At 53.3% G+C, this 23,725-nt stretch overlaps 1 protein-coding gene across 2 annotated transcripts in view; it reads right to left on the bottom strand.

Annotated features, from left to right (window-relative positions):
• FAM117B (family with sequence similarity 117 member B) overlaps positions 1 to 12,760 on the bottom strand; it is a 76,357-nt gene extending 63,597 nt beyond the window's left edge. The window contains exon 1 of one of the 2 annotated variants that reach the window (XM_075933840.1): positions 12,628 to 12,760. Coding sequence is in view for 1 of the 2 variants with exons in the window: in XM_075933839.1 (XP_075789954.1) it covers positions 11,573 to 12,272 (700 nt within the window). In the remaining variant the exon portion in view is untranslated. Of the gene's footprint in view, positions 1 to 11,572; positions 12,317 to 12,627 lie in introns of those variants that run through there. The other variant, XM_075933839.1, reaches the window with a different exon arrangement.
• Between the last annotated feature and the right edge of the window lie 10,965 nt (positions 12,761 to 23,725).

Below are 23,725 nucleotides of genomic sequence, written 5' to 3' on the forward strand. Positions count from 1 at the left end.
ACCTTGTCCCGTACCCCAACCCCCTGCCCAAACCCTGAACCCTCTCTCACCCAGACTCCCTCCCAAAGACCACATCCTGAACCTTCTCCCAAATCCCTGACCTATCTCTGCTCAATCCCCAGCTAGAGCCAGCACCCCCCTCTCACAGCCTAATCCCCTATCCCAGGCTGGAGCCTGCTTCCACACTTGAAGTCCTTGGCCTCAATCCAGAATCCCATGGACTCACACCAGATCCTAGAGGAAGCCCTTTACCTCTTGCAGGGTTGGAGCCACGAGCACCAGCTCATCCCACTGACGTGGAGAAATCCAGGGCTCTCTGCTGCCCCACAGGGCTATGTCTGGTCCCAAACTGATTTTTATTGCGGGTCAATGGCCCCTAGTAGGAAAAAAAAGTTTTCCCACCCCTGCTATAGAAACTAGGAATGTGAATGTGCATCCATGTACATAGTTAACCAATGACCCTGGGCTCATTGGTTAACCTTCACAGTTACATGCAGCCCACCCCCACTGCCTGATACAGAGGCAGCAGTGTGGAGAAGAAAGGAGGCAGGAGCTGGTATACATGGGGAGACAGGCTTCCCAATGAGCCAACGGCCCCCCGTCCACCACCTGTAAACGTGTAACCAATGAAAATTTCAGCTGTTACACATTTACAAAAATAAATTAATTTTAACATCCCTAATAGGGACATCACACCATGAATTTAAACCATATTCATAATAGAAGATAGGGGAAATAGAAGGAATATTTAAACAAAAATATAATTATTGTAAATATGAAAGTACAGTTTCTTAGTATACTTCAAATCAGAGTAGTTCAAATAAAGACACAAAAGGGAGATCTTATATAGGTTGAACCTCTCTAGTCCAGCACCCTCAGGACCTGACCGGTTCAGAATATGAGAATTTTCTGGTTCACGGGAGGTCAGTATTCTCTAGCAGCATTACCAAACACTTCCACTGCTTACTAGGTGTTACAGGATATTTAGGGGGTAAATTAGATCTAAATAATAGCTCAGAACACAAAGCCAGGACTGGTGGCTGTAAAACTTTATGGCACTGCATGAAACTTGGCCACATCCATGAAATGTGGACATGTGACTGACTAAAACAATTCCGAATGACTGATGTTTATAGACCTGAGAGTTCTGGACTAGAGACGTTCAATCTGTAATGGACCTCATGAGAAAAAAAGTACATATGTGATCCTTTATTAAATTATGTAGTATAGAAGAAACATTTATGAGGTCCACTTGATTATGTTGTTTCTGAAAGTCCAAACTCCATCCTCTGGAGGAGCATTTACAATGCAAGTTTTACAAATCCCAAAGAAAACAGATTGTTTAATGTTAATAACATTTTTTTTAAATGTTTAAACAAATACGTATTAACCTGAACTCTTTGCAGCATAGAACTTAATAGTTAAGGGGCTTGTTTTTTTTGCGGGGGGGGGGGGGGGAGAGGGAAGGGGAATTCGGACTCAGGCTAGGGAGCCAATCAATAAGAAGGGCTCTAATATTTTCATCAAGATTCCAGCTCAGTTGTATTTCAAACTTGGCGAGAAGAAATGCATTCACTTCAAAAACCACAGAAAGTTTAAACAGAAGTGAATTGAGCACATGTTCAACTTTACTTCCTGCTATGTCTATTCTATCTGGATTATCTTTACTGCTTCAACTTCTATTTAAAGTTAATAAAGTGTAACGACTCTTTCTCCACTCTCATCCCCAAGTACCTCTCCTTTAAATGTGCTACACTTAGAACATTTTAATCATCTGGACCCATGGGAAGGAGGCCCTTGAAGATTTCCAACAGGATTTCAACCATTTCCATCCCACTATCAACCTCACCCTCGACCAGTCCACACGAGAGCCACAACTGTGAAAATAAGTGACGATCACATAACCACCACCCTATACCAGAAACATACTGACTATTATACTAATCCTAAGCTGTTCCTCGCCTCATTCAACAGCAATTGCAAGGGGAATAAGGTTGACAGATTGTTGACAGGGATGTAATAGTACAGTGGATTAACCAATAAGCCAAAGCATATAGGTTAATGCTATAGATTTGTGAAAGTAGAAAGAATTATACTGTAAGAGAAAGACGAATTGTACTGTAATAATTGAATAAGTTGAAGGAATTCTGTTTGTCTTTTAAGAGGAAGAAGAAAAGTATGTTAATATTGATTGTAGGTATGCAGATCAAGGTGCTAGTCAATTTGGGCCTGAGTTTACCAGGAAAAGGAACATTAGGTGTTAGACAGAAAGCAATTCCAGATAATCAGGGAGATATAGCCAGGAGATTGCTGTGTGCTTGATATTGAAATGAAGATACTTAACCACACTAATAAAGTGAAGTTTTGCCACACCCTTTGATCTTGTTAACTTGGCCTTTTGACTGTATAAAATCAAGGGGTTTGAACCTTGTATGGTACTCACATTTTCTCCATGCATTTTAGCAAAGCTTTGCTGAATAAACAGAGCAGTCTGCCAAATCTGTGAGTCCTGTCTGACTTTGACAGATTACACGCATTCCGCCCACCGTGCCAATTCTTTGCCAGTAATTTTTCTTAGCAGGCTGACTAGCAGCTCTGCTTAAGTCCTGGCTTGCACTGGGTCCCGGACCTACCCGCACTGTGGCTCTGCATTTAGAATGTATAAAAAAGCCAGGCAGGCGGTCAGCCTTGCTCACTTTCAGCTCGTGCTGGGTCCAGGAGCTCAGACCCCTTCACCCCAGACAGGAACTGCCCAGGGACTATAGAATAGTCAACTAACTGATAAGAATTCATGAGGTTAATCAACTATTCGATATTTTACATCCCTAGTTGCTGATGGAAACCAGCCAACAGGAACTGCGATGATTGTGCTGGAGGTGGGGGTAGTATGCAAAGTCTCACCCACTCAAGTGCAGAGAGACACATGGAACAGCCAAACACCAAGTGGCGTGGGGCTGCAAAAGGCAGGGAGCCTGCCTAAGGAGCCTAGCAGGCTGGGCCACAGGATAGATCCAAAAGATTGGTGGGCTGTATCTTACCCACCCGGATCTATATTAGTGGAGTTGGAGGAAGATATTTCTTGACCTTAGGTGAAAGCAGTAGGGAAAAAATATGGAAAAAGCACACCTTGTTAATTCAGCCAGTAAGGCAACAAAAATTTTGTTGCCATGCTAGTACTTTGTTCATACTACCTACGAACAATCACATGTGGCTAAAATAAATATATCACACACACACACAGCTACTAATTAGGCTATTAGTGGACAGAACAACAGAGGGATGTTCCCATTAGAAGGAAAAACAATTTGTCCTCAGAGCCACGGCAGCCTGACTAACAAGGCCCCAATATGGCTCCTGGGGCAGGCTCTGCGGTCTGGCCCCCTTATGTACTCAGGAAGGCTGGCAGCAGTCTCCCGCATCCCCACTGCAGCAGCAGAAGTCCCATTAAATCAAGTCTGAGTGTACAATGTTTCATTTATGCTATTATTAATCAATTATCAATAATATTAAGTTGTATACTTTCAGTCATGCAAATGATCACTCTTATACTGGCTCTTTGTTGACCACTTGTTTTGAATTTTGATGTAGTTTAGCTCCTTGATTTAAAAAGGTTGCCAACATCTGTTCTAGACTATGGAACTGAAGATTGCTCCTATCTAATGGTCTGATAAACTACTATCTAAAACACAGGTTCAGAAGTAATCTTGCATCTCTCCCTTCGGCAGATGAGAGAAACACTGAGCTTTCAATCTAGGGGAGGTGAAAGAACTGAAGATTACAACCATTAAGAACGAATTCTATAGTGTGGATCAGCACAGATAACTTCATGAGACAGTAAACAACTTCAGTAGCCATAATTTAATCTCATGCTTCACTATCTTATAGGAAAAGACAATTGTAAATACTCCCTCAAATTTTTCAGGCCAGTTGTTTGACCAAGATTGAAAGGCCTTACATTCAAATCAACAATACTTTTCTGCATCTATAAAGCAGTAACATTAAGTCTCAGGGTGTTGGTCTATATCTAAAAAAAAAAAGCTTAACACCCCTCATCCTATAGATCCCAGGAAATATTCTAGGCATCAATGGCGAGAATCCTACTGATTTTATTGGGGGCAGGAGGGCAGAAAACGGAAAGAGGGAAAAGGGGATGAAGAAATGCTAATAGGTAACTGGGTAATCAGTTACCCACTAAGAATCACCCTTAACTGAAGCGGACCCCAAAGTGGAAGCAGCTCTGTTGGCCCAGTGTGGGCTGGAAGCCAGCAGCCCTCTATGGGGCTTGAAGCAGAAAGGCTGGAGCATTTAACCAGTTAACTAATTAAATGGGATTTTATATCCATAACATGAAGCTTGTTAACATAGCCACAGACTCAAGCACCTTTGCAACTGTCTACAAACCATTCGAAACAACTGCACTCACAACACCCATAATCTCGCCTTGCCAGGAGTTCGGCATACCCCCCATTCCCTCTGCTCCCACACCAAAGTTTCTCATTGTCCTCCCAATGCCAGAAGCTGTTTACCCTATCATTTCAACTTCATCTCCATCATGCCCTCCATGACAGAAGCTGTGTCCTTTTTTCTGAGGTCCCTCCATTACAAGTTGGGAGAGTTGCACAGAGTCCTTGGTGGGGAAAAAAGGGAAGATGGGAGGGCAGCAGAGAGGAGCTTGAAGGGTGAATACAGTGATGCAAAGAGCCCCTAGTACAGTGGTTCCCAAACTGAGGGGCCTGCCCCCCTCGGGGGGGCCATGAAGAAATTCCAGGAGGGTGTGAGGCAACCCAGTCCCTCTCCCTGGGTCAATCCCCACCCCCTAAGAAAGAGAGTGGTCCATCCGGTAAAAAATTCAGAAAATACTGGATATGTGTTTTCCTGGCTTGGGCATCCACCGGAATGCACGTAGCTCGGGCCTGGTCAGTTCTTTCCCTCCTCCCCCCCTACAAGTTTTACTGCTTTTTGGGGGCGTGGGGTGGTGAGGGTTTCTCAAAAATCAAAAGGGGGCGTGATGCTGAAAAGTTTGGGAACCACTGCCCTGGTACATACAATAAGCTCAGCCTATACAAAATCAAGTATGAGGAATGCTCCCGTACACACACTATTGAAGGCAAAACAAAACTGTATATGCAAGCATCTAGTACCATCTTCAACGTCTACATATCCCTTAAGTTTTAATTTCCTACTAACTGTATTTTAATTATCCACACAATTTACTAGTACAGGTTCAACGATTCTAGTCCAACACCCTGTGGTCCAGCATCATCCATGACCTGGCACAATTTTAGTTAGCCAGATGTCCACTTAGCATGGGGATGGCCAAGTTTCCCCGCAGACCCATAAAGTTTGTTTACAGCCATCAGTCCTGACTCTCAGCATTCAGGGCTGTTATTTAGCTCTAAATTTACCTCTAAAACATCTTTTAAGAGCCCAGTAAGCAGCAAAGCACTAGTAATGCTGCCAGGCAATATTGACCTCTCATGATTCGGCACATTCTCTGGTTCAGCACCAGTCAGATCCTGAGGATACCAGACTAGAGAGGTTCAACCTGTAGTAATACAGTAAACTTCCGATAATCCAGCACCTTTAGGACCCAGGGGGTGCCGGATTATCAGACATGCCGGACTATCGGAAGGGGGGGCTATGAGGGGTCTGGCTTCCCCGAGTCAGCCACTGGTCAGGTTCATCAGCAGCTGAATCAGGGAAGCCGGGGGCAGAGCAGCTCCAATTGTCCGGCTGCCCGGATCACTTCCGGATTCCAGATGGTGCTGGACCATCAGGAGTGCTGGACCATTGAATGCCGGACCACTGGAGTTTTACTGTATATGCTATTCTCAAAATGCTTGCCATCTTCATTATACTGGAAGGTTTTGTTATCACTTCCCTGAACACACTTCATATTGCAAGGATGATATTGATGGCAGTTGTATGTGCAATGTTTCTCTCACTATTTAAAAATATTTGAATACCTTATAATTAAAACATCAAATACCTCCTCCTGAGCACAGACTTACGGGCAGCACTAAGACGGAAACCAAGGAGTTCTCATTATTCCTTAGGTATGGTCCCAATTAAGGATACAATAATATAGTCCAGTGGTCCCCAACCTTTTGGGACCACGCATGCGCTTTGTGCCCAGTGCCACCCATGCGCTGCACTCTCAGGGCCAGCGCCGCTCCTGGCTCATACTGGGTCCAAGAACTATCCCTGTTTCAGCTTTGCACTTCAAGTGTATTAAGAGCCAGCCAGGCAGGCAGCCTAGCTCAGTTCTGCCTCATACTGGGTCTGGGAGCTCAGATCCTCCCCAGACAGGGAATGCTAGCCCCCCTCTCTCAGAAGCAGCAGCACAGGGTGACAGGCAGCTGGTCCGCAAGGAGAGCTGGTTTTTAAACTGGCTCCCCTCACGGACCAGCTCCAACCTGGCACCCCATACTGCTGCTGCCTCTGCCCACAGGGACTATAGGCTAGTCAACTAACCGATAAAATGTCATGAGGTTACTCGACTATTCAATTAACCTATATTTAACATCCCTAGTCCCAGTGCAATCTTAGAATCTAGAGAACAGTTTGCAAGTACACTGTAACTTCCATATTCCAGGTGTCCCTAATTTGGAAACACCTATGGTACAGACCCTGGCAGGAGGAGGAGGAGGCTGCTCTTGCGCAAAAATTTGCTGCCTGTCTACACTGGCCATGTGCTCTTGCGCAAGTACACTGATGTTCTCATGTATGAAATCAGGGCTTCTTGCGCAAGAACTACGACGCTCCCGCTCAGGAATAAGCCCTTTTGCGCAACTATTCTCACGCAAGAGGCCAGTGTAGACAGGCAACATGAATTTGCAAAAAACAAAAAACTCCTCCAAAACCTCCCAAGCCTCACTAATGTGGTCCCAAATGTGCTGGTGGGGGTAGGGGACAGAGTGCTAGTGGGTGCTGGGGAGAGGGTGCTACTGGGTGGAAGGATGCTGGCTCAGGTGGCAGGGTTATGGGGCAGGCAGGTGGCAGGGTGCTGGGGTCAGGGACATGGTCCTGCTGGGCACTAGGGTGACTGGCAGAGTGCTGGGACAAGGAACAGGGTGCTGCTGGGTGCTAGCGTGTATGGCAGGGTACTGGGGCCAGGGCAGTGCTGAGTCCTGGGGTGTGAGGCAAGGTGCCGGGGCCAGGGCGGTGCTAGGGTGGATGGCAGGGCTGCCGAGGACCGGGATAGGGATGGGGTGCAGGATCTGGGAAGGAGGTGGGGCGGCGGAAGGGGTCAAGGTCTGAGTGGTAGGTAGGGTGCAGAAGCAGGCTGGATGTAGGGTGTCTGGCCAGGGGGAGGGAGCAGGAGCAGATTGGGGGTACGGTGTCTGGCTATGAGGGAGGGTGCAAGGACGGGACTTGGGTAGGAGTTGGACCTCCCTGATCTGGCACCCTCTGGACCTGACTGGTCCCAGATGAGGAATTTTTGGACCAGGGGAGGTCATTTCAGGGCTCCTGGTTCCACTCCCTTCCCCACTAGGCTTCTTTGCACCTCCATCCCCTGCAACTCAACTGAGCTGCCCACCCCTGCTGGTTCCCTGCACCTCCCCCAAAACCATCCCCCACAATCCAATGGAGTGCAGCACCAGTTCCCTGCAGCCCCTCACAGCCCAGCTGAGCTGCCCGTCTGCTCCGTATGCCCTCCCCCATTCACCTCAGCCCATCTGAGCCCTGCACTGGTTCCCTGCATGCCTCCCCCAAAGCACAGCTGAGCCTCGTTTCCCTGCACCTCCCCCAAGACCCACAAAACTGATGAGCCAAGAGCTGATTCCCTGCCCCTCTCCCCCCTTGAGTCTAGCCCTGGTTCCCAGCACCTCCCTACTCCTGCAGCCAAACTGAGCTGCTATGCCACACACACACACCCACCCCAGAACTCCCCACTCTGAAACCCAGCTGAGCTCAATTTCCCTGCACCTTCCCCCAAACCATGCAGACATGCTGAGCCAGAGCTGATTTCCTGCCTCTGCCTTCCTCCCTCCCCTTGGCTGTGTCTACATTGGAACGATCTTGTGCCAAAGCGGCCGCTCTTGCACAAAAATTTGCTGCCTGTCTACACTGGCCGTGTGCTCTTGCGCAAGTACACTGACGTTCTCATGTATGAAATCAGGACTTCTTGCGCAAGAACTACAATGCTCCCGCTCAGGAATAAGCCCTTTTGCACAACTATTCTTGTGCAAGAGGCCAGTGTAGACAGGCAACATGAATTTCTTGCACAAGAAAGTCCTATGGCTAAAATGGCCATCAGCACTTTCTTGGGCAAGAGAGCATCCACACTGCCATAGATGCTCTTGTGCAAAAGCACAGCTCGCACATGGCAGTGTGGATGCGTTCTTGCACAAGAACTCTTGCGCAAGAAACAACCAGTGTAGACATAGCCTAAGAGTTTCCTCACATGAGCAAAATGAATTTTGTGTTGTGCACCAGTACTGAGTTCATGTGGCTTGTTTGGATGTGCCACACAAGTTATTAATAAATATTTTTAAACCTCTACCTTTTCTCTCTGCTGCCATGTCTCCTCCCCTTGCTCCATCAGCTCCCCTGGTGCCTGCTCCCCCCCCCCCCAACTCCTCACCCTCCTCTGCTGTCCTGACTCCTGCTCTTCTCACTGCCCTCAGCCCTCCTGCAACCTGCCCCCCCTCCACCAGCCCTTCTCTCCCCCCCCCGTGCCCACTCCTCCAGTAGCCCCATTCTGATCATGTGAGCTACCCCTCCTCATCCCCTCTTCTAACACCTCCCTCTACAAACCTGCCCTGAGTCTCTCCTCTGATACTGGTCCCTCCCCTGCAGGTGTCTGCCCTTCTGCTTCACCCTCAGAATCCCTTGGCACCTGCACCTTCTCTTACCCCTGCACCCTCCCGGTGCCTCCCTCTTCCCTCACTTCCCCTGCCCCCTTTTTCCCTGATGCCCACCCCTCACCACCTTCTGCCCCCATTCTCCTCATGCCCTTGTGCCCTCTAACACGACTTGCTCCATCCCGGCCTTCCTCATGCCCGCCCCTTCTTTCAAGCCTTCTACTAGCACCTCCCCTCACCTCTCTAGCCCCCAATACCCTTACCCTCTCCCCTCCCAGCATCACCCTGTCCCCCTCCCACTGACACCTCCCCTCCTGCCTTTTTACTCATTGTCTGCACTTGGTCCCCTGCCATTTGTCTCTCCTCCACCCCTGTCCCTTTGGTGCCTTCCCCTTCCCCTCCGCCTCCGCACAAGCACCTTCTTCTCCCAGCCCTTCCCCTTCCCCTCTGCACAAGCCCCTTCCCTCCCTCTCCCTCTCCCATACCTTCTGCCTTTCACTTTGCGGGGCTGGAGTCTGTGCTCTGTCCCTGGACTCCGAACCTACAACTCAGCCATGTGGCACAACACAGCACCGAGCAGGTTTAAAATCCCAGGCCGTGACGTTACATCACATCCGGGCGTCTCCCCACCCACTGGTTTGAGCATGCTGTGCAAGGCAGCAGCAGCCAGCAAGGGGGAGCTCAGAGAAGGATGCGCACGGCAGGGACAGGACCAGGACAAGGACGGGGGAGAGATGCTCTGGGGCCGGGGTGGGAGGATGCGCGGAGGGAGGTGGGGTCAGGACCCGCTCCAGCTCCAAATATTGATGGAGCATGGGCACCACGAGCCCACACAACTCGCCGCCCATGCCTCTGCTGGCTAGCTGACTCTCTCTCTCTTTTTCAGAGCGGGCGGGAGAGTGCTGGCTCCTCGCGGAACTCCTAGTTTTGGTCCGCAGGACCCCAGGGTTCTAGTGTATCACACAGCTCCTGGTACTGAACTGAGATTAGCAGTCTACAGCAGTGGTTCAAAACCTTTTTTTAAGACAGATACCTGTAAACTTAAATAAACCTGCAGATCCCCTCCCAGAAGCGATAGATAGGGTAGTGGGAGGCACATGGAGTCATGTGTCCCCCACCTCCAGATTTCTACCTTCCTTTTGGCCCTGCTCCCTGAAGTGCTGATGTAGCAGGGCAGAACAGTGGTATCTCTCCTCTAGGGATGTGAATGACTAGCATTTGCTTATTGGATAGTCAACACACTAGGCAACTAGCAGAAAGAGGCAGTAAGGGTCCGGGGAGGGGGAAACAGTAGAGAGTGCCTCAAAGCAGCAGCACTGCATAGAGCCTGTGACCAAACCCTGGGCTCCACGTGGTGCTGCTGCTTTGAAACACCGTGTGCAGCCAAGGTTACATGCGGCGCTGCCGCTTAGAAATGCCGCTGGTAACACAGGGCCAGCAGGGGGCTGCTTGAGTTCCCTGCTAGCCCCATGCTCCCCACAGTGCTTTTGTCTTTGAAGTGTAGCAGCAGCCCTGGGACTGTGCTACACTTCAAAGGCTGAGGTACCTTTACTGACTAATCAAATAGTGGATGCAAATTGCATTGACCATTCAATTAACCAATTAATTTAAATTTAACATCCCTACTCTCTTCAGCTAGCTGATGCCTGCTCATGGAGTCAATGTCCAAGAAGCTATCCCTTCTTATTACAGGTGGAGCTCTGCAGTGATGCTGCCTTTTTTGGTTGCATCCCCTTAACCCAGAAAAGCTGCGCAGCCCAGAGGGGAATCAAGAAGAGGAGGTGGCAGGGCTCAAGCTCAGTCCTTGGTGAACCCCCTGAAATCTGTTCAGGGATCCAGAGGGGATCCTTGACCTCTCTAGCTGAGAACCAGAGCTCTACAGAAGTACTACATTTTTTCTCAGTTTCTTCTCCCTCTATGTTTTTTGCTCTCATGTGTAAATGCTAAGAGTATTAGAAGTCAGACAAGTCTGAGCGCATCCCTAACCTTTCCTCACCCTCCCAAATCATCTTTGCCCTCCAGAAATACTTGTTCTGACATAGCACTTTATGTACGTAAATTGGTGTTCAAAAAGTGAATCATGTCCCCCTCTGTCACCAAAGCAAAAATCATTATTCCCAAATTAGACAGACAGACATCACTCTGACTTGTTTACAAGACACTTATGTGAGTGGAGGAACCAGGCAAGAACACAGTGTCCTGTCAAGCCCATACTAACCAACAGTTCCCACTGCAGCAAGTGCCATGCTCAGCAGTTGGGTTAGAACATGCATTACTGCAAGGATATGTCTATACAGCAATTATAAAATCTATGGCTGGCTCATACCAGCGGATTCCCATGAGGGGTCCCAAGCGCCAGCCCAACCCCAAATGACTGCACCATAATAAACAAGCCCTTGGCCCAAGCCCTGAGTTGCTCGGCATGAGCCAGCTGCAGGTTTCCAATTGCAGTGTAAACATTCTCTGACAGAAACTTCCCCCTCGCCTCGGACGCAGGGCCGCCTCAGCCCAGCCACGCGAGGGAAGCGGTCGTGTCCCCCCCGCCGGGGCCGCGTCTCCTGCCTGTCTTAGCTAGGCAGGCTTTGCACCGCCACAACCCGCGTCCCCACTGCCCACGCCGCCACCGCCGTGCACCAGCCCGACTCCCCGGCCGCCTCTCCCATCCACACCGCATCGTGCCGCCGCCCGCGGCTGAGCGCAGGGCCAGCGAGGCAATGCCCCAGCGCCCCACGCTCGGGTCTCCAGCGACCCCCGCGCGCACTCACCTCTACAGACGGGGGAGCTGGGGCTTTTCCTCTCCGGGGAGCTCCTGCCCTGCTCCGGCGAGCGCCGCCGCTGGCGATGCCGGACCCTGCCAGCCAAGGCGGCCCCCTCCGGCAAGGGCGGCCCGGGGGAGAGCGCGGAGCTAGGCGGCGGGGGGGGCGGCGGCGGCGGCGGCGGGGGCGGCAGTTGCTGAAGGCGCGGAGGGCTGCCACGCGACGAGGCAGAGGCGGTTGAGCCGCTGCTGCCCCCTCCCCCCGGCGTCTGCGTGGCCACCGCGGGGCCGGCTCGCGCGCTGCTGCTGCCGCCGTTGGGGGGCGCTGCGCGCGTGGGGCTGGTGCTGCGCGAGGCAGGCGTCGCGCGAGAGAGACTCCCGCCTGAGGCGCTGGCTGCGCCGCCGCCGCTCCTCGTGGGGCTGCCATATTGCTGCTGCTGCTGCTGCTGCTTGAGCTGGAAGGGCACCGTGGCCCGCATGGGCTGCAGGCGACTGCTCGCTCCCCCGCCAGCCGCCCCGCCGCCCCCCAAGGCAGTAGCAGGGGTGGGGGAGCCATTGCGCCTCATGCGCGGGTGGGACATTGCGTGCCCGGCGGCTGGGCAGCCCGCGGACGGCTCCTCGAGGGGGGTGCAAACACCTCGCGCTCCCCTCCCCCTGCGGAAGGCCCCTCGCACAGCCACTAGCCGGCCCGCCTGCTCCGTGCGCTTCATCAACAATAGTGCCCCGAACGCCCTGCTCCGCCCTCCGTCGCCTGCCATTGGACACGCCTCAGCCGCGCTCGCGCCGCTACAGCGTCCTGATTGGCTGCAGGGCGCGCTCCTGAGTGGCCGGCTATTGGCTCTTCCAGAGGCACTGTCCTGCGTGCGCGTGCCCATGTCCCTGCACGCGCTCCAGCTCGGAGCGGGGACCGGTCCGTAGCGCCGCGAGTTGCAGCCAGTCCGCGCGACCCTGGCCGGGCCCCGCGCCTCGGCCTCGGCCTCATGCAGGAGACGCGGCAGCAGCTGCCCAGCCGAGGGGAGTGATACAGATGAACAGTGTCGCCGAGCCTGGCCTTTGCACACTCACCTGCCCCGTCCCACAGCTCCTGCACCAGTGTCACATTTCACAGCTGGGGTCCCTACACCCAGCTAGTTCAGAGCTCGGAGATACGGGATTGGCCTGTAGGAATTCGGGATATGATGTCCCCCACCTGTGACTAGGGATGTTAAAAAACAGTTAATTGATAGTCAAGTAATCTCATGAATTCTTACTGGTTAGTTGACTAGTGTCATAAGCATGCACCCAGAGAATTTTTTTAAAATGCACTTTGACCCCTCCCTCCATTAGCCACACTCTCTGACCCCTGTTAACCACGCCCCTGGCCCCCATTAGCCACGCCCCTGGAAAGTTAACCCTCTCTGGGCAAGATGGGCACATGACCAAAAGTAAAAAGTGTTATGTGACCCCTGACCCAAGGACTTTTCCCACCATCCTCCTACCAATAGGGATTAGTTTGGCCACCACCAATCGCCCCCCTCCCCCATGGAACTATCCTGCAATTGCATTAATCCAATGTGTGTGACATTAATTGGAGTGGAGAGGCTGGGGGGGAGGAAGTGTTCCCTCTAAGAGTTTCCTCCCATGAGCAGAATGAATTTTGTGTTGTGCACCAGTACTGAGTTCATGTGGCTTCTTTTGGATGTGCCATTGTGGCACCCAAGTTATTAATAGCTACCTTTCCCCTCTGCTTCCATGTCTCTTCCCATTGCTCCATCAACTCCCCTGGTGCCTGCTGCTCCCCACCCCTCATCCTCCTCTGCTGTCCTGACTCCTGCCCTTCTCACTGCCCTCAGCCTTCCTGAGACCTGCCCCCCCCTCCACCAGCCCTTCTCTCCCCCCTGTGCCCACTCCTCCAGTAGCCCCACTCTGATCATGTGAGCTACCCCTCCTCATCCCCTCATCTAACACCTCCCTCTACACACCTGCCCTGCCTCTCTCCTCTGGTGCTGGTTCCTCCCCTGCAGGTGTCTGCCCTTCTGCTTCACCCCCAGAATCCACTGACACCTGCACCTTCCCTTAGCCCTGCACCCTCCTGGTGCCTCCCCCTTCCCTCACTGCCCTGCCTCCTTTGCCCTTTTTTCCCTGATGCCCATCCCCTCACCTCCCTCTGCTCCCGTTCTCCTCATGCCCCTGTGCCCTCACACATGACTTGCTCCAACCCCACCTTCCTCATGCCCACCCCTTCTTTCTAGCCTTCTCCCAGCACCTCCCCCTCCAATCCCCAATGCCCTTACCCTCTCCTCTTCCAGCATCACCCTGTCCCCCTCCCACTGACACCTCCCCTCCTGCCCTTTTCCTCATTGTCTCCACTTCCCCCCTAGCATTTGTGTCTCCTCTACCTTGCCCCTTTGGTGCCTTCCCCTTTCTTCCCCCTCTCTCCTCCCCCTCAGTACAAGCCCCTTCCACTCCTTCCCCTTTCTTCTTCCTCCACTCTACCCCACTGCAAAACCCCTTCCTCTCCCACTCCTTCCTCTTATACTCCTCCCGCCCCTTACCTTCAGCTTCTGCCTTACAGCTTGCAGTGCTGGAGTCAGAGCCATCCCAAGCTGCATGGCCAGGGAGGGGCACCCCCGGGGCACTGTATGGTGCTGCCAGGCCGGGCGGGGCTGCTTCCAGGTGCCTCAAGGGCACCGCACTGTGCTGCCATGCTGGGCGGGGGTGTTCCCGGGCGCCTCAGGGGTGCCGTGTTGTGCTGCTGGGCCATGCGGTGCTGCCGGGCCGGGTGGGGCCCAGGGCGCAAAAATGGCTTGGGCTAGCCGGCCCGAGACATTAGGGTGTGCCTGGGCACACACTGCATACCCCATGCACATGCCTATGACTAGTGTATGGTCCCCAGGGGTGGGTCCAGCAGCTAGTGTGCTATGGCCCCACTCTGAGGAGCCCGCTGCCTTTCCTTGTTGCTGCCTCTATATTAGAGGCAGCAGTGCAGGGTGCCTGGCAGGAGCTGGTCCATGAGAGCAGCCAGTTTAAATACTTCCTCCCCTCGCAGACCGGCTGCCTGTCGCCCTGTGTTGCTGCCTCTGATAAAAAAGCAGTAGCATGGGGTGGCAGCAGCCCATCTTGGGGGGGGAGGAGTCTGAGCTCCCAGACCCAGTATAAGCCAAAGCTGAGCTGGGCTGCCTAGCCACTCAGCTCCTAATTCACTTTAAATACAGAGTCACAGCAGGGGTAGGTCCCAGACCGGTCACAAGCCAGGACTGAGATGGGCTGCTGGCCAGTCTGCTAAAAAAAATTTACTGGCAAAGGTGGGAGGGGAGGGGTGAAGAGGGAGAGAAATGCATGTAGTCTATAGCATTAACCTATAAGCTGCTTATAGGTTAATTGGTTAATCAACTACACTATTATATCCCTACCCATGACCCAGTTAAACGTAATGTTTGAGCGGTTGACCATTTAAACCGGATTTTACATTCCTATTTAGGAGCTGGCTACCAAAGATCCTGGCTCTTTCCCCGTGCAACAGTCTAGCACACCTTTTTACACCCAAGATCACTTTTTAAATGACAGACCAAGCCAAGATCTACCACCTTGCCCCTTCCTTGAAGTCCCGCCCTCTCTATTCTCCTCCTCTCCATCACTTGCTATCCCCAATTCTTATACTGCTGCTTTTTTAAAAAAAATTCTTATGTAGGAAGAGGTTTTTCCAACATTTGGCCTGTCTAAACTGGACCAAATGTCAGAAAAAAACCCTTCTTTTGGAAGCCCCCTTATTCCTTGTGGAAAGAGGAATATAGGGGTGACCGAAAGAGCATGTTTGCTCTTCCGCTAAAAAAGTGGAAGAACAAACGCAACCCTGGATGAAGAAGAGTTTTTCTGGGATATCTCCAGAATCCTGAAAAACTCCTGCAGTCTAGCCGGACCCTCGCTGGGTTGAGTCTCTGGGGTGGGAATGAGGGATTTGGGTGTGGGAAGGGATGGAGGTGCAAGCTCTAGGAGGAAATCTGGATGCAGGAGGAGGTGGAGAAGGGGACACTGGCTCGGGGAGGGGGCAGTGTTGGGGTACTAAGCAAGCCCCAGGCTTGTGGATGCAAGGGTGCAGGAATTTGGGTTGGAGTATGTGAGGGGCTCAGGGCAGGGGGTTCACTGGAAGGCTCAGCTCTAGGGTCTGGGGAAGGGGGAATGCAGGAGTGGTTGTGCCCAGATGGGGACTCGGCCCCAATTGGGGGTTTGTTGGCCAGGCTTCATTTTTAAATAAAATACTATGTCAAACACAAAAAGTTTCTGCATTGTCTTTATGAGAATGGCAGGGAACCTGCCTTGAGTCAGGTGTCACTGACACATAGAAAACTCATTCGGGAGCAGGGGACACAGTACTGGGGAGGGGTGCTAGTAGGTTCTGGGGGCAGGGAACAGGGTGCCAGTGGAGGCAGGGGACAGGGGACAAGGTGCCAGTGAGGGACAGGTTTCTGAAGCAGGGGACAGGGTGCTGCGGGGGGACAGGTTTCTGCAGAGGGGAGCAGGCTGCCGAAGGGAACTGGTTTCTGCAGGGTGGGCAGGGTGCCAGGGGGGCAGATTTCCGCAAAGGAGGGGCAGGGGAGAGAGAACGGGGGCAGGAGGGCAGGGGACAGGCTTAGGGCGGGGGATAGAGAACAAGGTTCGGGGGCAGGGAGTCCCCTACACCAGCCACGGACGGAAGGCTCCATCCCACGCTCCCTCCGGGGACGACCCTCCTCCCTCCCACCCCCCACTACGGAAGGAAGCCCCGTTGAGCGCCTCTGCCGGGTCTGACCCCCCCCCCCCCCAGCAGGGAAGCCCTCAGGGGCGAACCCCTCCCCATGCACGCCTGCCCCGGGGCCGAAACACCCCCCTCTTCCCCTCTCCACATGGCGCAGGAAAACCCCGTGCATGCCTGCCCTGGGGCCAACACCCCCCCCCCCCCCCACGGCGCAGGGAAACCCCGCGTGTGCCTGCCCCGGGGCCGAAACACCCCCCTTTTTCCCCCGCATGCGCCTGCCCTGGGACCGAAACACCCCTCCCCTCCACCCTGCGGCGCAAAGAAACCCCGCGCATGCCTGCCCCGGGGACAACTCACGCCTCCTGCACCAGTGCAGGGAAGTCACCATGCTCCTCTTCTGGAGCCAGGACCCCATCCCGTAGCACGCCTGGCAAAGCAGCCAGCACACTTCCGGAACTCCCGGAAGTGGCGCTAAGCTGCGGGACTTCCATCCACCCGCAGGAAGTCGGCACTACCTTAATTGTCACTGGAGGTAAGTACTGGGGCTTCTTGGGGGTGGGTGGAAAATGGGGGGGGCCGGACACCTCGCGATCAACTGGTCAAGGCCTTGCGATAAACCAGTCGATCGCGATCGGCCTGTTGGTGACCACGGGTCTAGCAGTTATGGAAAGCAACTGTGGTCGAGCTCTTCCAGGCTTAAATTAATGCTGACAACTTAGAAGTCACTCTTGTGTGTCTGAATCTTTTAAACATGCTATTGCAAATAGTATCTATGATTGCTGTAACTATCGGATCAGAGATTTTTAATTCTAATCCAAAAATTAGTTTCCGCCATACAACCATTTCGCAGAACAGGCTGTCCAGAGCAGCCCCTGTCTGTGGTGGGCCTAAGCGAGTTGCAGGCAGGGGGGCTGCTCCAGCCCAGTTGGGTTGTAGCGGCCCCCCACCTGTTCCCCCTTTAATTGGTTAACCAGTTAAACATCACATTTAATCAGTTAACAAATTAAATGGGATTTTATATCCCTAATCTAGAGCTTCCAAACCATGAAGTAGAGGGGCTCCAGATTGGGGTGATGCAGTTGGCTCTGAGCCTGAGTGAGGAGATCCAGGAACAGGAGAAGAGCTCTGGGTGTGTGTGTGAGAAGAGTTCTGGCAGAGTAGTGAACTGGAGCTAGTGGGAACAGGCTGGTGTTATCAGCATTGGAGAGACCCTGTGTTGTCATACCCTGAGGAGGACCTCTTGAATTAGAGGGATGGGTGAAAATGAATAGAGAAGGTGGGAAGCCCATGACACCAGATCGGCATCTTCTATTGAGCCTGGGCTGAGTTTGAGGAAGGAGCAAAACTGTTGGCACTTCCTGTTGTGAATAAATCTAGGCGGGGAAACCCCTAACTGTGGAAGATGCTCTGAGGGACCACTCGTGTGTGTTGAAGGAAAGGCTGAGCATATTCTGGGTCCCCAGGAGGCAGGTAGCCTCCAAGTGGATAGACGGGCTCACACAAAACTCCCATAACAGCCAGGCTTCCTGGCACGGGAAACGAGCGAGCACCACCCTGTTTGTTTATACAGATCCCTGTGGTGGCGTTTGTCAGGACTGACATGCATTTGCCATGCATGTGAGCTTGGAACTCTTGACTCAGCTGGACCGCCCTGAGATCTCTCATAGAATCACAGAGCTGGATGAGACCTTAGAAGGCCATCAACTCCAGCCCCCTGCCCAAGGCAGGACCACTCCCAATTAAATCAACCCAGCCAGGGCTTTGTCAAGCCGAGACCTAAACACCTCTAGGGGTGGAGACTCCACTACTTCCCTAGGTAACCCATTCCAGTGCTTCACCACTCTCCTAGGGTGTGTCTAGACTACCTAGTTTTGTCAACAAAAGTGGACTTTTGTCGACAAAACAATACCAGCGTCTACACTACCGCGGAGTTCTGTCGACATAACGTCGACAGAACTCCGCGGTTTTGTCGACGCTGGTATACCTCATTTTACGAGGCAGAACACCTTCTGTCGATAGAGTTCTGTCGACAGAAGGTGTTATTGCCTGTAACGTTGCGTCCAGACTACGGATTTCTGTCGACAAAGCGGCTTGCTTTGTCGACAGAACTCCATGTGTCTGGACGCAAATTGTCTACGGAAGTTTTGTCGAAAACTTCCGTCGACAAAATGCGGTAGTCTAGACGTACCCCTAGTGAAATAGTTTTTCCTAATATCCAACCTGGTCCTCTCCCACCACAACTTGAGACCATTGTTCCTTGTTCTACCATCCATCACTACTGAGAACAGCCTCTCTCCAACCTCTTTGGAACCTTCCTTCAGGAAGCTGAAGGCTGCTATCAAATCCCTCACTCTACACTGCTATCAAATCCCCTCACGCTACACTTCTGCAGACTAAACAGACCCAGTTCCCTCAGCCTCTCCTCGTAGGTCATATGCTCCAGCCCCCTAATCATTTTGGTTGTCCTCCGCTGGACCCTCTCCTATGCATCCACATCCTTCCTGTAATTGGGGGCCCAGAACTCAACACAATACTCCAGATGTGGCCTCACAAGAGCTGAGTAAAGAGGAATAATTACATCTCTGGATCCACTGGCCATGAGCGGCAGGTTTGTATAATTTTTGGTGGTGCCCCCGCCCCCCCGTTAGCCATTCCCCCTGCCGCCTCCCCGCCCCCCCGTTAGCCACGCCTCTGGAGGTAACACGCTTGGGGCAAGATGGACACATGACCAGAAGTAAAAGGTGTCATGTCACCCCTCTCAAAGGGCTTTTCCCACCATCCTCCTACCAACCAGGATTAATTTGGCCCCCACCAAACCCCCCTCATGCAACTATCCTGCAGTTGCATTAACACAGTGTGTGTGACATTAACTCAGGGGCAGAGAGGCTGGGGGAAGTGTTCCCTCTAAGGCTATGTCTACACTTGTGGCTTTTTGTGCAAGTACAGCTGTTCTTGCGCAAGAACCCACAGAGCATCCACACTGCCCACCTGCTCTTGCGCAAGGAAATTTACAGTATGGCGTGGTAAGAGAGGGCGTCTTGCGCAAGAGCTACGCTCTTTTCTTTTTCTAAGCTCTCTTTTGCAGGACGGTAGTGTGGATGCTCAGCAGGGATTTCTTGCACAAGAAACCCCTATGGCTAAAATGACCATCAGAGCTTTCTTGTGCAAGAGAGCATCCACAGTGCCATAGATGCTCTTGTGCAAAAGCACAGCTCGCACATGGAAGTGTGGACGTGTTCTTGCACAAGACTTCTTGCACAAGAACTCTTGCGCAAGAAACCGCCAGTGTAGACATAGGCTAATGTAAAAGGAAGATATTGAGGCCTACCCAGAATATGTCAAATGAGCACCAGTTTAATTGCAAGTGTAAAGGAAAGGCAGCGTTCTGAGATTCAGGAGATGTAAAATAAAAACAAAATTTGATTGGATGACGAACAATAACCCTGCTTTTAGGGAAGTAAGTAACTCAGACAGCAATATGCAACAAAGTGCAGACTAAAGTTTTTGTAAGGGCAGAATGAGACAACAAAAATCTAACATCAGCAATTGTCAGGTGAGTGGAGGAGTACCAAAATACCGAAACAAGGTATATAAAGTTGGATGGAACAGACTAAGAGCGGATGGGTTGCGAATCCAAAAAGCTAGGTCTGATCAACCAGGGCTCCCTCCCCGGCGCTGAATCTCGCTGCTGCATATAAGCTCCGAAAGGGGAACAACACCAGTCATAAGTTGCAACGAAAAATCCAGAAAAGGAGAAACAAAGAAAAGAATATCTCCTGAATCTAAGCAATGCTTCTATCTTTCTTAACATGAGTATTATATATTTGTTAACTCCAAAAATTGTTTAAAGGTAAATCAGGAGGGTATATCTGTAGGAAAAGTTATTATTTCTTTTTTTTTAACTGTACTGCTTTTCTACTTTTTATTTATATATTACACTGTCTTAAAAGAATCAAAGATAGTGAATTGATTTAAATGAAAAACTAATTATAAAGTAAATAGAAAAATAAAAATCTTTGTTTGACCCTAAGAAGAAGTATTCCTCTGTCTGTGGTTTCAAATCTTTTAAAGACCCAAACCCAGTTACCAAAAGCTAAGAGTTTCCCCCCCCCCATGAGCAAAATGAACTCACACCAGTACTGAGTAAATGTGGCTTGTTTGGATGTGCCATTGTGGCAACCAAGTTATTAATAAATATCTACCTTTCCCCTCTGCTGCCATGTCTCTTCCCCTTGCTCCATCAACTCCCCTGGTGCCTGCTGCCCCCACACCTCTCATCCTCCTCTGCTGTCCTGACTCCTGCCCTTCTCACTGCCCTCAGCCTTCCTGAGACCTGCCCCCCCCTTCACCAGCCCTTCTCTCCCCCCTGTGCCCACTCCTCCAGTAGCCCCACTCTGATCATGTGAGCTACCCCGCCTCATTCCCTCGTCTAACACCTCCCTCTACACACCTGCCCTGCCTCTCTCCTCTGATACTGGTCCCTCCCCTGCAGGTGTCTGCCCTTCTGCTTCACCCCCAGAATCCCCTGGCACCTGCACCTTCCCTTAGCCCTGCACCCTCCTGGTGCCTCCCCCTTCCCTCACTGCCCCTGCCTCCTTTGCCCTTTTTTCCCTGATGCCCATCCCCTCACCACCCTCTGCCCCCATTCCCTTCATGCCCCTGTGCCCTCACACATGACTTGCTCCAACCCCACCTTCCTCATGCCTACCCCTTCTGTCAAGCCTTCTCCCAGTACCTCCCCTTCTCTCCTCTAGCCTCCAAAGCCCTTCCCCTCTCATCTCCCAGCATCACCCTGTCCCCCCTCCCACTGACACCTCCCCTCCTGCCCTTTTCCTCATTGTCTCCACTTCCCGCCCTAGCATTTGTGTCTCCTCTACCCTGTCCCTTTGGTGCCTTCCCCTTTCTTCCCCCCTCCTCCCCCTCCATACAAGCCCCTTCCACTCCTTCCCCTTTCTTCTTCCTCCACTCTACCCCACTGCAAAAGCCCCTTCCTCTCCCACCCCTTCCTCTTATACTCCTCTCGCCCCTTACCTTCAGCTTCTGCCTTACAGCTTGCAGTGCTGGAGTCAGAGCCATCCCAAGCTGCATGGCCAGGGAGGGGCACCCCCGGGGCGCTGTATGGTGCTGCTAGCCCGGGCGGGGTGCTCCCAGGTGCCTCAAGAGCGACACGCTGTGCTGCCGGGCAGGGCCGCCTCAACCCCGCTGCGCCGTGGTGGGCAGGGGCACTCCCAGGTGCCTCAAGGGCACCGCACTGTGCTGCCATGCTGGGCGGGGGTGTTCCCGGGCGCCTCAGGGGCGCCATGTCGTGCTGCTGGGCCATTCGGTGCTGCCGGGCCAGGTGAGGCCCAGGGCGCAAAAATGGCTTGGGCTAGCCAGCCCGAGACATTAGGGTGTGCCTGGGCACCCAGCACACCCCGCACACCCAGCACACCCCGTGCACACGCCTATGACTAGTGTATGGTCCCCAGGGGTGGGTCCAGCAGCTAGTGTGCTCTGGCCCCACTCTGAGGAGCCTGCTGCCTTTCCTTTACCTTTTTTCTCTGCTGCCATGTCTCCTTCCCTTGTTCCATCAGCTGCTCTGGTGCCTGCCGCCCCCCCCCCCAACTCCTCACCCTCCTCTGCTGTCCTGACTCCTGCTCTTCTCACTGCCCTCAGCCCTCTTGCAACCTGCCCCCCCTCCACCAGCCCTTCTTTCCCCCCTGTGCCCACTCCTCCAGTAGCCCCACTCTGATCATGTGAGCTACCCCTCCTCATCCCCTCGTCTAACACCTCCCTCTACACACCTGCCCTGCCTCTCTCCTCTGGTGGTGGTCCCTCCCCTGCAGGTGTCTGCCCTTCTTCTTCACCCCCAGAATCCACTGACACCTGCACCTTCCCTTAGCCCTGCACCCTCCTGGTGCCTCCCCCTTCAGTCACTGCCCCTGCCCCTTTTTCCCTGATGCCCACCCCTTCACCATCCTCTGCCCACATTTCCCTCATGCCTCTGTGCCCTCACACATGACTTGCTCCATCCTGGCCTTCCTCATGCTCACCCCTTCTTTCAAGCCTTCTCCCAGCACCTCCTCCTCCAACCCCCAACGCCCTTACTCTTTCCCCTCCCAGCATCATCCTGTCCCCCTCCCACTGACACCTCCCCTCCTGCCTTCTTCCTCATTGTCTGCACTTGGCCCCCTGCCATTTGTCTCTCCTTCACCCCTGTCCCTTTGGTGCCTTCACCTTTCTTTCCCCTCTCCCCTTCCCCTCCGCATAAGCCCCTTCCTCTCCCAGCTCTTCCCCTACTTTCTTCCTTCCAGTTTGCAGGGCCAGAATCTGCGCTCCGTCCCTGGACTCTGAACCCTCAATTCAGCCACATGGCGCAACGCAGTGCCAAGCAGTTTCAAAATGGTGGGCCGTGACGTTACGTCACACCCGGGTGTCTCCCCTCCCACCTGTTTGAGCATGCTGCGCATGGCAGCAGCAGCCAGTAAGGGGGATGTGACTGCTCACGTCTGGGTTGGCCCGGTGCCCTGGGTCCCAGCTTTCTAGTTCTGGGCGTATCGCCCTCCTTTGCCTGCAGATCAGTCTCTCTGTTGCTGGCTTTGTCGGTTGGCTCTGGCTGGAGTCTTCCTCTGTCACTCCTCGACACGAGTGAGAGGGAAAAGGGGGCCCGTGCCCGCCCTCACTCATGGGCCCCAGCCCAGGGCCCTAAGGAATTGGACCACTGTGACAGGGTGGCCCCGCCCCACACTCAAGCCTAGGGAAACCACCTGGAGCCAGGGGTGGAGAGGGCCCCACCCACACAGCCCTACTGGGCATGCTCCGAGGGGAGCCAAGATATAAAAGGCTGCTGGCCTGCTCAGAAGGGGCAGACTGCGACCCGAGCAGGAGCTAGCAACCACTGGCTAGAGAGGGAGTCGCCAAGGGAGCTGAGCGTGCTGCTGCCGGGCCTCCGCCGGGCTCGACCCCAACGCCGGAGCTGCCGACCGACCACCCGTGACCCGAGCACCGGACCGGACTCCGCCAACTCTGCGGCTGCCAGGGGGAGGATCACTACAGCCCGTCGACCGATGCCGACAGGTGGGACTGTGGCAGGCTGCGAGCAGGGGGTAGGAAGCGACCCAGGGCAGGGAGCTGTAGAAGCCCCTGAGGGCTCGGGGCGTTGCGGGGAGGAGCCCCCGCCGAGCCAGTGGTGGGAACCACCCGCCACTACTAGGGCCCTGGGTCGGGGCCCAGTGGAGAGGGAGGGCCCGGGCCCCCCTATCCCTGCTGCCCGAGACCCTGGCAAGTGGGGACCGGGGTAACAAACACTGCACTATGGACTAGGCCTCTGGGCCTGCAAACTGTGGACTAGGCCATTGGGCCGTATTTCCGCTACGAGGGGGGCAGTGTACTTTGGGGACCAGGCCAGCAGGCCGTATTTCCCCTAAGAGAGGGGCATTATACTTCGAGGGCTAGGCCCAGACGGGCCGA

This window comes from Pelodiscus sinensis, chromosome 7 (genome assembly GCF_049634645.1).
Source record: "Pelodiscus sinensis isolate JC-2024 chromosome 7, ASM4963464v1, whole genome shotgun sequence".
Taxonomy (NCBI): domain Eukaryota; kingdom Metazoa; phylum Chordata; order Testudines; family Trionychidae; genus Pelodiscus; species Pelodiscus sinensis.